The sequence below is a fragment of the Halichoerus grypus genome, chromosome 8 (genome assembly GCF_964656455.1).
Source record: "Halichoerus grypus chromosome 8, mHalGry1.hap1.1, whole genome shotgun sequence".
In the NCBI taxonomy this organism is placed as follows: Eukaryota; Metazoa; Chordata; class Mammalia; order Carnivora; family Phocidae; genus Halichoerus; species Halichoerus grypus.
The window spans coordinates 115,616,824-115,630,989 of NC_135719.1; the positions used below are offsets into that span (position 1 = coordinate 115,616,824).

At 41.2% G+C, this 14,166-nt stretch overlaps 1 protein-coding gene across 2 annotated transcripts in view; it reads left to right on the plus strand.

Moving 5' to 3' along the window:
* Positions 1-14,166, plus strand: part of RHOJ (ras homolog family member J) — a 79,628-nt gene that overhangs the window by 55,842 nt on the left and 9,620 nt on the right. For both annotated transcript variants that reach the window (XM_036067733.2, XM_036067732.2), the window contains exons 3-4: positions 3,754-3,918; positions 6,022-6,117. In XM_036067733.2, the coding sequence (XP_035923626.2) occupies positions 3,754-3,918; positions 6,022-6,117 (261 nt within the window). The remainder of the gene's footprint in view (positions 1-3,753; positions 3,919-6,021; positions 6,118-14,166) is intronic.

Genomic DNA, 14,166 nt, shown 5'->3' on the forward strand with positions numbered 1-14,166 from the left:
TTATTCACATTCTAGGCTTCATATAGCATCTTTAACAGTGCAGGAGACAATTAATCCATCTTTCTGAATGGAGTTACACAGCAGAACTAAGGCTTCTACGGAAGAGGTATCCAGAATACGGAGCAAGATAAAGCCCAGTGAAGGACGAAGTCGCAAGTCGCTCAGCTGGAGGGCGCTGGCTACCCTGCCAGGAGTAAATGATCAAAAACCCAAGCTCCTCTCACACTCCACCTACAGGCCCCCACAGCAACTCGTGGTCTTCCTAACTCTTCCAGAATGGAAGCAGAATTGCTTTGATAGCTTCTGGGTATAGAATCAAATAAACATTATCCTTTCAGACCACTAGTTATTTGTTCCTACCTTATTTAGTTGTGACACGTCTGATTGTGCAGTTTTTGGTTTTTGGCTTTGAGGTTTTAAATATGCAGTGTCTGCTGCCATCTGGTGGTAATTACTAGCAATTGCAGGCCATGAAATAGATATTAAACCTGGAAGGTCCAACATTTCTTAGATTCCTGGGTTAAGCATTTGTATTAAGATTCCCAGATAACTGAATTTTCAAAAAAAAAAAAATGCTTAATCTGTCACTTAAAGTTCTGAGATGAAGCAAATAATGTTCTCACAATTAAGAGCTGCGGCTGGATTTGGGCTAAATAGCCCATCCCAGTATTTAATAGATCATTATCGAACTTCTCTAAAACTTAACTTCCTCTTCTATGAAATAAAGATGTGGATGCTACCATCTCTCCAGTGCTATGGTGAAGATTCAACAAGGTAATGAATGTAAGTGCCTGAAACAAGGCCTGACCCTTCATGCTAAGCCCTTGATGCAACCTCAGTGATGATGAAGATAAGGATGATGCAAATCAGTTATTCTCAATTCCACGTCAATTCCAAGCCCATGATACCAGAATGCCCCGATACCCCGGCCCACACTCCAAAAACTGATTTAATTGGGTCTGGAGTGTGGGGAGAGAGGCAGGTAGTTGGCTAGCAGGGTGTCAGGATGGACTTAAAAGTTCCCCTGGTGATTCTAATGAAAACTCTGCCATAAATGACCAACAGAAAGCCATGTGTTCATTTGCAGGTCACTGCCCCAATCTGTGAGCGGCATTTATGGAATGTGTGCTGTGGACAGAGTATAACTAGGGCATGAGGAAAAAAACAGCATGGTCCCTGCTCCATTTATCACAATCCAGATGGGAGGATGAAGTGGCAGAGGGCAGGTGGTATCATGAACAGCTGTAAGTTATGGCCTGGGAAGGAGAGTTCTTAGCTTGTCAGTCTCACAGCTGCTCCCTAAGGGAAAGCCCCAGAGAGAACGGAGAGCAGTGCAGAGACCGTGGGCAAGAAGGCTTGGTTACAGGGTTCTTGTATAAAGAGGAGGGGATAGTGACAAGAAATGAGCTGTCCACTTCCCCACTGCCTTGTCACCACCAGCACCACACACACACACACACACACACACACACACACACACACACACGGGGAACAATTTAGCTGATACGCAACCTGTAGGCCCAGCCCAACAGCCCAGTATGACCAGCGTTTATTCAGCAGTGCCCCCAACTCCGATTATTGGCTTAATAGAAATATGATCAATGAGCCACTATAACTGATTTTTTTATTCTTTTAGTTTACTTTTTAGGACTTAGGATTTTTCAGCATCCTTGCCATCTTATACTGATTTTGTTTAGATAATTAAAAACCTTTACTTAGGGGCACCTGGGTGGCTCAGTCGTTAAGCATCTGCCTTCGGCTCAGGGCATGATCCCAGGGTCCTGGGATCGAGCCCCACATCGGGCCCCTTGCTCAGCGGGGAGCCTGCTTCTCCCTCTGCCGCTCCCTGCCACTCTGCCTACTTGTGATTCCTCTCTCTCTCTGTGTGTGTCAAATAAATAAATAAAATCTTTAAAAATAAATAAATAAAAATAAAAATAAAAAACTTTGCTTAGATTTTAGTAGGATTAGCAGTGGCAATAGCTGCAGCCTCGTGTGCTGAGTCCCTGCGGGCTGGGTACTTGGAGTAGCTCAACAGTAAATCAGCTCATGCCCACCCACCAGGGACTTCCTTCCAGTCACATGTGTTCATGTACATATGTCCTCCCTTTTTATAAAGACATCCTGAGAGTCATTAGAAAGATAGCAAAGTTGATATCTTTAAATATCCATGACATAGCAAGTTTAAAAAATCAAGTGGCACAACAATATGAACTATGCAATCAATTTATCTTTTTTAAACTAAATACATGTCTATTATATCTGTAAATAAATATATAAAATTTGGAAGGATACTCTTAAATCACGGCTCCCTCTGGAAAGAGAGGAAAAACTAGTAGAGATCACACAGAGGGTGAAAACAAGCTTTCACTTCTTCTGTATTACTCTAGGTGATGTTTGAATTTTTGCAATGAACATATATGGGTTTTATCATTTTTTTAAATGTTAGGAAGATTAGTCAAGAGCCTGAAAAATGAATTGATATGTTGCCCATGTCTATGTATGTGGTCAGTGTGGACATACAGGTTTCGTTGCCCTGTGTGTGGATAGCATGTGCACGGACACAGTGCGTGTGCCTATATGAAGAATGCATGGTGTGTATGACCGGTATGTCAATTGTGGTGTGTGCAGACATGTATGTGTACATGGTATATACTTATACAGTGTCAGTATACACACACATAAAACTACTTTTGGCTTATGTGTTACTAAATTTGATGAACATATAAAATGTTATATTGAGATAGCAGATTTACCTTGGAACCTCCTGAAACACTTCACATACAAAAGGTACTTGCTGGGGCACCTGGGTGGCTCAGTCGGTTAAGCAACTGCCTTTGGCTCAGGTCATGATCCTGGAGTCCCGGGATCGAGTCCCGCATCGGGCTCCCTGCTCAGCGGGGAGTCTGCTTCTCCCTCTGACCCTCCTCCCTCTCGTGCTCTCTGTCCCTCATTCTCTCTCTCACAAATAAATAAATAAAATCTTTAAAAAAAAAAAACAAAAGGTACTTGCTGACATTTTCCCAAAGTTGAGATGATCCAATGTTTTACTTTGTCTTTATCATCTTCCACTAAAACAGCATATACATAAACATCTTATGTAACCAGGAACTCTTCAACCAGAGCATATTCTGATATGAAAAGTGGGGAAAAGAATAATTAATCCAGTATTTTATTTACTAGGCCACAGTATGGCCTCTAGGTAGAAGGAAATCCCAAATTCTGAACTCTAAACCCTCACACAATATTATTTCTACAAAATTGTGGTGTCCGATTTGGCAACAACTCTTTTACGTTTATAGCTAGCTTATTCTAAATTAAATTTGCATGCAACTTTTAAAAATTGTATAAGAAGAGAACTGCTGTGCCTTGGCCAGTGGCGTACTAATTTAAATCATATTCAATAGGACATAATTCCAGTGCGACTGGGAATTGCCATAATACTTATTGAATTATATACATTCAAAGGGTGAACTTTATAGTATGTAAATTATCTCACTAAAGCTGCTAAAAATTTTTCTTTTTAAGTTCTTCTTTAAAAGGGGGCAATTTACAATCTCTATACACAACAAAAAAGGTGTTTTCCTGACTGACGCCTCCCTTATTTCTAGTAATACCTGAAGGGAACCAGCAGATCCCAGGGCTGGGAAGGAACCAGGCAACAGGGCACTGCAGTGACGTCTTGCCCAGGACACTCAACCACACGGGACCCGCCTTTTCCTAAGCTGTACAAACTCTTTGCCCTTCCCGCAGGAGGACTACAACCAGCTGAGGCCGCTCTCCTACCCCAACACCGATGTGTTTCTGATCTGCTTCTCTGTCGTGAATCCTGCCTCTTACCACAACGTCCAGGAGGAATGGGTTCCAGAGCTGAAGGACTGCATGCCTCACGTGCCTTACGTCCTCATAGGGACCCAGGTTAGAAGCAGCGATGGCGGGCAGGGTGGGCAGGGCGGGAGGGCAGCAAAAAAGGAAAGACCCTTTAGATGTCTCCTGAACATCTATTTCACCAACACGAGAGAAGAGTGTCTCAGATATATCAATCCGATAAACAGCCGTTCTTAAGATCTGCATGATTATTTAGCCCATGGTCGAAAAAACAATAGAGCTATTTAATATGAAGCAGCAGGTTTTGATGTGGTCTTTAAAAATTGATCTCTCTGCTCTTTATTTTTAAATAACAAAGTACTTTTCGAAGTAGACGCCCTTCTCCAGCCCTGAGCGGGAGGAATGAGGTGGGAATGTCAATCACACTTATTGTCTAATATTTTTTATATCTGAAATCTACAATTGTTTGGAAGTCACAAAATAGGTGTGAATGTCAAAATGACCCCAGTAGTCAGAATGGGCACATTATGACAGGAACTCCTTAACACCACTGGAAAAGGAAGACAGAAATTCACTCTTCTCTGTTCCCTTTAAACCTCTTAGTCTTCTGGATCTTAGGAAAGAGGTTAAAAACGGATGTAAACAAACCTGTGATTGTCAAAGGCTTTGAAGTGTTTTGAAAGCTAATGAAGTTCTATAATTTGAATTTCCAACAGTAAGCCAATTGCACAAATGTGTTTGAGATTTTTCCTACTTTTTATAGTTTTGAAAGGATTGTGTTCTTCTCTACGTTAAAACCTAAATTACTATCCAAAGACACAGAAACGTAATAATACTGACGGGTTTTATTGTTATCTGTTTCATATGTTCCTGCTTTCTATATCTCATTTTATATTCTGTTTAACAAAGAGAAATTTTTAAAAATAATAAAAGAAAAGTACTTCCTAGAGAAGATATGGACAGATACTTAACACATCCAAAAATCAGAATATAGTTAGTGCTTCGACTCTGAAAGATAATTGTTTAAATGCAGTCTTTTACCTTAGCTCCAGATGATAACGTTTGGCCATATTGGCCAAAATATGTGACAGGACCTAAACATCTTTGTGCAATTTGAGCCGATTTTACAATTGTGGGCACTACATTGAACAATCGAGACCAAAAAAGAAAAAAAAAACCCACAAATTAGAAAAGCTGAGCAATGTGCTTATAAATGGAACTCTCATATATGAATACATTGGCTTTTCCTTAAAATTCAAGCCCACATTTACACCCATTCATGTATGCATAGGTTCACACACACAGTGAGATTTTAAAGCAACTAAAATATTTAATTAAATTATCAAAACTAATCCAAACATATATGCCATTTTCAAAGTAGTTCCACCTTTGAAAAGATTAATGCTTATTCCTTGAGCAGACCCTTTGGGAATTCCTTTTTAGGATGTGCCTTCAGAGCCTACAGTGACATTCCTTGGAATATCCTCACAGGAGGCAAATCTTTATCCTGGTGAGGGTAAAGACAAAGATGTATTCAGAGCCAAGAAATAGACTATTAAGAAATGAGTAATATAATTTGGGATCAAATGAGGCATCACTGTAGGGTAATAAGACTGATCGATCATCATGCATCTCCTATAAGTGGGATCTAAAAATAAATAGGAAATTTCAAAAATGCCTGAGACAAACCACGGGATTATTGGCATTAAGTCCTCAGCTTCCCGGGGGACTTGCTTTTGAAGAAGAAAGCACATGGAGGGCGCCTGGGTGGCTCAGTTGGTTAAGCGACTGCCTTCGGCTCAGGTCATGATCCTGGAGTCCCGGGATCGAGTCCCGCATCGGGCTCCCTGCTCGGCAGGGAGTCTGCTTCTCCCTCTGACCCTCCTCCCTCTCATGCTGTCTCTCATTCTCTCTCTCAAATAAATAAATAAAATCTTTAAAAAAAAAAAAAAAGAAAGCACATGGAAAGACTGATGTTTATATTTACAAAGAAATCACTTTACTTTTTTAGATGTAACGTGGGCATGTGTATGTGCCTCCTTAAAGAAAAGTAAGCAACTTCATAGATCTTAAGGGAGGGGGGTGGAATCTCTACCATATGGTGGTTTAAAATCACAGTTAAAATCGCTGGTTAGGTTAAAAAAAAAAAAGTGAATTTATCACGTGTATTTTTTTTTTTTTTTTTTTTGCCAGATTGATCTCCGCGATGACCCCAAAACCTTGGCCCGTTTGCTGTATATGAAAGAGAAACCTCTCACTTACGAGCATGGCGTGAAGCTTGCAAAAGCGGTACAGTCAGATTTGAATTTCATTTTAAGTATATGCTGAGAGAAGAATTTGGTGTATGATTTGGAATGGGTGAGCTACGTAGGCTTTTGCTTTAAAGTGCAACGTGTTTGAGGATCTTCTGTCTGCTTCATGCTGTTCCCTCTGTTCTAAGTAGGCTGGAAGGGACCATTTGGTTAGCATTCTTCCCAGCCACCATTGTCTGTTTCTTGTTAAGAAAGAAACTTGGTGAATTAAACCACTGAAGCACTTACCATTTGATTTAGCAAACTTTGGAATATCCAGTTGCTGTATTCAGTGTGAATAAAGGCAGTCATTAGATATATATATATATTTGTACATCTCACTGCTTATTATCAATGTAGTTCATTGAAATGACCCCATAAAAGGCATTTTGTGATTTCCTTGGGAAAAACTTAGATTAGCGTCTGATAGGGTTATATTTGTTCACCATCTAATGAATAGCCACTTAGAGAGGCTGGATTATGTCACAAAGAGCATCAAGAAGAGTAACATAGACCAGAGGGTAACCAGTTGGGGAATCCAAGTGCCTGCTGACGGATAATAGCAACTAGCTCATAGCTGGAACTGTTTTCACCGACCTTTCTTCGTTCTTGAGAGCTTCACATGAATGGTGATTCTGACGGGGAAATTATTTAGACCAAATTATTTAGACCAAATCAATTACCACCAAGATGTGTGTAAAAGCAGACACTAAAATGGACACAAGAGGAGGAGGTGTTTTATGCAAGAGGAGGCTTTTAAATCATTTCCATAACCTGAGTCCACCTCATTGATTTAGTCACAAACCCAGAGGCCCAGGCCAGAGGTTTCAGAAATTGCTCTTTTTCTAAAGTAACTAAAGCTTCTGGGGGCACCTGGGTGGCTCAGTCAGTTGAACATCTGACTCTTGGTTTCAACTCAGGTCATGATCTCGTGGTCATGAGATCAAGCCCCAAGTCTGGCTCTGAGTTCAGCGGGGAGTCTGCTTGAGATTCTCTCTCTGCCCCCACCCGATACTCTGGCTCATGCTCTCTCTCTCTTTCTCTCTCTCTCTCAAATAAATAAATAAATAAAATCTTAAAGTAACTAAAGTTTCTAAAGTAACTAACCCTGCAAAATGCTGGGCAGAGATGGAGTCACCCTTTTAAACCAGTCAAGAAGAATATTACCTACAAATTCTTTGTGAATAAAGATGTATGCATTTCTTTTTTTTTTTTAAGATTTTATTTATTTATTTGACAGAGAGAGACACAGCGAGAGAGGGAACACAAGCAGGGGGAGTGGGAGAGGGAGAAGCAGGCTTCCTGCGGATCAGGGAGCCCGATGCAGGGCTCGATCCCAGGACCCTGGGATCATAACCTCAGCCAAAGGCAGACGCTTAACGACTGAGCCACCCAGGCGCCCCTAGATGTATGCATTTCTCTTCTTAAAATGTTCTTATAGGCACCAGGACTAAGTGATACACTCAAATAGAAATGAATTAAATTGAATTGTGTTTTTATGGACGCTACATGAGAATGTCTCACACATACTTGAGACAACACTTCCTACTTCTGTGACTATCATGTCAGAACTACCAGTATGAGCCATTCACTGAGTTCTTACAATACTAAGCACTTTACAGGCTCTGTCTCATTTCAGCCTTTCAGTAACCCTCTTAAGCAGATAGTGTTTGTCTCATCTTGCAGATGAGGAAACAGAGTCTTAGGGAGATGAACATGTTGGATTCACACAGCTGATAATCACACGAGCAACTTTAATCCAGATCTGTGGGTGTCACCCCTGTGCACCTGACCATGGTGTAAACTGTCTCCTCCAACCATTTATTTTGCCTCCTGTAAAATGGGTACATGCTTATAGGTTCTTCTACCTCCTCCTCACACATTCAGCTTAACTTCCCTTACTAAGGCACATGGACATATAGCTCCACAGACAATTGTATATGATTCCCAGCTATGCATTTTTCACAACGAGGAGGTCCACGCCCCCCCCCCCCCAGATAATCAGCTGGTGCATTTTGCAGGAGTTTGGTCTCTGTGTCCCTTGCTTCTGTCCTATCTCCACCATAATGTTGGCGTCCTGGCCTGACTTCTCCTTTAGGAAGTTGTTTTTCCCTTTGAAAAGAAGTCACTCCAAAGCCTCCCATCTCGTTTCATACTTATTTTAGGAACAATGGCTGAGTTCACCACTTTACTGCCTTTTGCCAGTTTCTCCTAGCAACTGCTCTCGGATACGGAGAGAATCATGTTTAGCTTACGCAATCCAATTTAGAAGAAATCCAAGCAAGAGTTTAACTTGTTTCATCACAATGCGTGTAATTATAGAGATGCTTTAAGTTTCTCTGCTCCCTGACTTTCCTGTCAAGTAGTTTATAATAACAGCTAACATCTATGGAGTGTTTGCTGTGTGCGAGGCGTTTTGCCAAGCACTTTGCATGCTTTGTCTTAATTAATCCTCACAGCAACCCCCTGAGGTGTGTGTATTATTAGTTCCTTAGAGTTCCTAGAGGAAACTGAGGTTCAGAGAAGTGAAGGTCACACCGCTAGAAAGTGGCAGAACTGGGATATGAAACTGCTTTGACCACCATGCTCTTCTGCTTCCCTCCTAGATTCTGAAAAAAAAAAAAAAAAACCCTTAGGTTTGGGGCTTCTTTTTTACATACTGAAGCCCCATATTTTAATGTGCATATTCTCCCCCATAGTTTAAATGCTTTGCAAGTTCAGATTTTTCATATTTGATTCCTTTTGTTCAGTACTTTTCAACTTCCAAAGCATTTTTCATCTATCATCTCTTTTTAGTCTCAAAGGGCATTTTATTTTTAAAGGATATTTTCATATCATACATATTTACAATTCTTTACATTTGTCAAAAGTCAACCACATTTACATAAATATTTTGTATCAATTGATGGTAAATATTCATTGTTATCCCTCTACTTGTTCTATCCTCCCTCTTCTTGTCATTATTGCATTTCTTAATCTCCAGCCAGCTTTCCTCATCTGCACATGTCTTTACTATTCCTGGGTTTACTTGTCAATAACTCACCGAACACCTAGTGTGTCCAGGCGCCTTGCTACACTTTAGCTTGAAGATTATAATTCTTGGTGCATTCTCTTTCCCAATTCCATCTGACACAACCTAAACCTGATTTTCTAAGTTCAGACTTCCTAAGGTATTTCTTGACAAAATGTTTCCCCTTTTTCAGCCTCTGGCCTCTTTTTGCCTTATCCTGCTGTCTTCTTCACCCTGTGCCTTTCTTACTGTTGTTCTCACTCTTTGTCTTGGTACCTGTTTCCTGCTGGAACAGGCATGCACCAGTGGGTTTAAAGCAGCAAAATTGCTGCAGAAATCCTGTAATCAGTGTTCAGTCATCTTTTTTTTAAGGTTTTATTTATTTATTTATTTATTTATTTATTTATTTGAGAGTGAGCAGGAAGGAGAGGGAGAGAGAATCTGAAGCAGACTCCACACTGAGCGCAGAGCCCAACACAGGGCTTGATCCCACGACCCTGAGATCATGACCTGAGCGAAAACCAAGAGTCAGACACTTAACTGACTGAGCCACCCAAGTGTTCCTCAATGTTCAGTCATCTTAATCGACCATAGTCTTTAATACCCACCTACTGAGGTGCTTACGTGGCTCAGTCAGTTGAGCATCTGCCTTCGGCTCAGGTCATGTTCCTGGATTGAGTCCCGCATCGGGCTCCCTGCTCAAAGAGGAGTCTGATTCCCCCTCTGCTTCTCCCTCTGGCTCGTGATCTCTCCCTCTTGCTCTCTGTTAAATAAATAAACAAAATCTTTAATAATAATAATAATAATAATAATACCCACCTACTGACTGCAAAAGTCACCGTTACCCTCCTTGTTTTATGTGCTGGCCATCGCTTCTTTTTCTCATGGTCATTGAAAAGTGGTTACTACGCTGCTGGGATCTGGGTCGCCGAAATGAAGCCCTTTCCCTCAAGAGGCCCATAGGCCAAAAGAGGAAGGTGACCAGCAAACAAAAGCATGCCCCCTGAATGAATACTTAGTACTGAGGTAGCGGGGGGGGGCGGGGGGGGGGAGGGAGTGATGGACACATTCAGGGAAGGAGGATCCCGAGACAACTTCTTGGAGCAGGTGACATCTGAGCCAGGTTTGAAGGATAAGGACAAGTTTGTCAAGTGGACAAAGTTGGGGACTAGGGAGAAAAAAATTCCAAATAGAGAGACCAGTACACGTAAAGACATCCTTTAAAGCATAGGGAGTACACTGGCAAGTGATGAGCCAAATTTCACCCACAAATGCTTTCATCAGTCCACACGTGTATTTTTAATGTGATCTGGTGGCCAATATTGAACAACGGAAAGTTTTCATGAAGATATACATTTCTGTCTTCTAAAAAAAAAAAAATCAGAAGGTCTGGCAACACTAGGCCAGCATTTCCTCATCAACTGCAATCCTTCAACAGTCTTTTAGACAAGGTACGTAACCTTCAGTTTGCCACAATCCCCACCACTCCATAGTAACCTACACACTCGAGCAGTGCACTCACATTATCTAGCCACCCCTGTGCTGGCAATCGCTGCTTTATAGTCTTACAAAAAAATCAGCTGCAAATCCATCCAGCCTAGAAACATTTTTCCTCTTTGAGCAATTTGTTATGATGAAATTTATCGCAAAAGCTCTTGGGTTCCTTTTCCTTTTCTTGGCTTTCAAATTGCCTGTACCTTTCCTAATTCTTAAATAAGCGAGAAAAAAAACTTCTCGGTTATTCACTGGTTGTTGAGATAACAACTTCCTCTGTTTATTCCACTAATATTTTCTCTTCTCTCCATTTATAGGAAATGCCTTACTCTTTCACCCCATCCTCTCTCATCACCCTCATTAGATCCAAAACAACATCTCCGTTTGTTCATTAGTTTTGCTCTTTCGGCCACATTTCTCTTCACTTGCTAGAGGCAGCCCCACAGAGTGGTTAAGACTCTGGGTCAGGGGGCAAATTCAAACCTCTGACATTGTTTTAGTCATGTGCCCTTCCGGAGGGAACCTCTTCTCTCTGGTGTCAGTTTGCTGAGCTGCAAATGAGGATGGTGACGGACCTACCTTGCAAAGTCCTTACAAGGATTAAGTGACCCAAGAAACGTGAGGTCCAGCTCAGCAAACTATAGTTGTCATTAAATTCATGTGCCTCTCAGAGGCATCTATAGCTGGGAAGACCTGTCTTTGCCTTTATTCCTTCCAGTTACACTCTATTTTATTCTATAACATGTCCCACCTCCACCAAGACAACCTGGAAGAAGTAGGAGGTTTTCTTTCACTCGATTGGTCACTGTGGGTTTTGTTGGTCCATTTGTTTGTTTGTTTAATTTCTTCTTGTCAGACTCTTGTATGTTCTCTACATGTCTGATAAATTTCCCAGCTTGGGAGTGATAAATTTCAGCTATCATAAAGCTATGAGAAAAGTGTTCTCTCAGTGTACATTCCTCAATCTCTATTTTTTTTTCTGAAAAATAAATCATTTTGGCAAAGCATGTCACAGATTGCTAACATGTGTATCTAAACAAGCATCCACAAATCCTGAGCTCTTACAGATTGTTGTAAATATTTGGCTATGTAGGTCACTTTGCTCCAAGAGGACGAGGAAGCTGTAAGGAAAGCCATGTTTCCTTGAGACAGTTTTCCATTTCATACTTTTGAGGTCATTAGTGAGGTGGTTTCTTTTTAGCAATGCCTATAACATGGCTGTGCCTTTTCCCTGAACCAGGGTGAATGAAGTCTTCTTTCTGACCCAGAGCACTTGATACATGGTTAACAAAATACTCACCTCCTAATTGGGTTCTCTTTCTTACACATAGTTCCCAGATCACACCCAAAATCTGTTGGCTACTTTTCCTGGAACTCTCAGTCCGAAACAATGTTATATTAACGCAGTTACACAATAATGCCTTGATCCACTGTTCGTTACCTTCAGAAATATCTGAATTGGGACAGACGCATCTGGGCTCCTCCTCCACCTTCAGAAGGCAAGCTGTGCCGTGCTGTTAGCAGCGCTCTGGGGGGAGGACAACACAAGCCCCCCGCCCGTCTTGCAGGATCGGATGGCCCAGAGCCCCACGTGTGAACTGAGCCCAGCTCCCCTGTAATTTCCGGAATCAAGTGAGGCTTGGGATCATAGCGGGGAGGCAGTCCAGGCCGGATGGCCCCACAGCACTCTCTGTGGGTGTATTTCAGGATGACAGAGAAGAGGCAGCACATTACAAGCAGTCGTTCAGCTGACATCTTCACTAGAGTGGTGTGCGTTTCACACACTCATAGCCAGCGCTGGCTACAACCCCAAAACGTAATCAATGATCTTTCATGACATTACTAGGAAAATTTTCTCTATTTTTTATCCCTCTTTTGCATCCAACTGTTTTTAATGATTTTAAAAAGCCATTTTGTTTGTTTCTCTCAGAGGTAGAGTTTAGTGATTCATCAGTTGCAGATAAAAAAGCCATCTTTTAATCCAAAGGCCAAACCATGGTTAAAATGAAACCATAAGATAGGTTCTTAATATCCAACATCTTTCCTGTGGGTATTTTCCTTTAGCTCACACAGTATCTATTCTGTTTTTAATGATTTTAAAAAGCCATTTTGTTTGTTTCTTTCAGAGGTAGAGTTTAGTGATTCATCAGTTGCAGATAAAAAAGCCATCTTTTAATCCAAAGGCCAAACCATGGTTAAAATGAAACCATAAGATAGGTTCTTAATATCCAACATCTTTCCTGTGGGTATTTTCCTTTAGCTCACACAGTATCGCGACCAGAGAGGAAAGTAAAAATTAAGGTTTTTATAGGAAAAAAAAAAAGTGCATAATATCTGGACCCAACCAGAAAAACTTTATTTCATGCTTAATTTTTGATCGGCTTCTTTTTTTTTTAAGATTTTATTTATTTATTTATGTATTTATTTGAGAGAGAGTGCGAGAGAGCACAAGCAGGGGGAGCGGCAGAGGGAGAGGGAGAAGCCCACGTGGGTCTCGATCCCAGGCTGAGCCAAAGGCAGACACTTAATCAACTGAGCCACCCAGGCGCCCCTTGACCAGCTTCTTGCAGAGTTGAGTGATAAGGGTAATCATCATGAAACAAAGAAAAGAATACACGCCAAGAGACCCAGATTCTGGTCTAGTTCTTCTACTTTCTGGTTGGGTGCCCTTCAACAATTCATTTTCCTTCTGGGGCTGTTCCCACTCTATCCTAAGCTAAACTACAAATTCCTTTAGTCCACGCATTGCGAACTGGCTAGTCGCTGACAAAGAAATCACACATTAGTGTCTTGGTTGGCCCACAGAGTATTTTCTAAATTGGTAATTATTAACTAAAAATCCAAAAGTCCAACTGTACAAAGATGGGCAACAGCGAACCACGGCAATGATGTTGTCCAGAGCTGGGTAAGACTGCTAGCTCTAGAAGGGGTGTGTGCTTCAGGTCCGCCCCAGTTTCCACCTGTCCCTCCTGTCTGGCACCCGCCCTGCTTTCCTCATTCACGGAAGCTACTGGAATAGGCATGTGATTTTGCTACCCTGCTTTAGTCATGTATCTGCTGTGGCTTCCAAGGGCTCACCATCCAACTACCCTCTTGTGAATCTGCTTTGGTTCTTCAGTGATTCTCATAATGTGAAGTATATAATAAAAGCATTTCTCCAGACGTCCCTAATATTAAAAGGCCCACATTATATCATTAGCTCATACCAAGCTTATGAGCAATTAAAACCCTGAGTCTCCCTCACGCGAACAATTTTGACTGCCAAACATGGTCTGCTCTGGCTTGCTATTTTTTAAATGAGAAGCTCTAGTTTGGACTGAATTCCTGTATTTCTCAAAGTGATTTTTGTGATTATCAAATATACCATAGTATGAAATCATCAAAAGCTTTGAAATAAAGCCCTATGCAGGAACAAAATATTTTTATCATTTAAGTACACATAGAATGTATACTAACAAGGAGGGTGTCTCCATCAGTAAAGGTATTTTATGATTTTTATTTTACATGTTTTGGGTTTTTCAACTCCTTAGAAATATGCCTTTT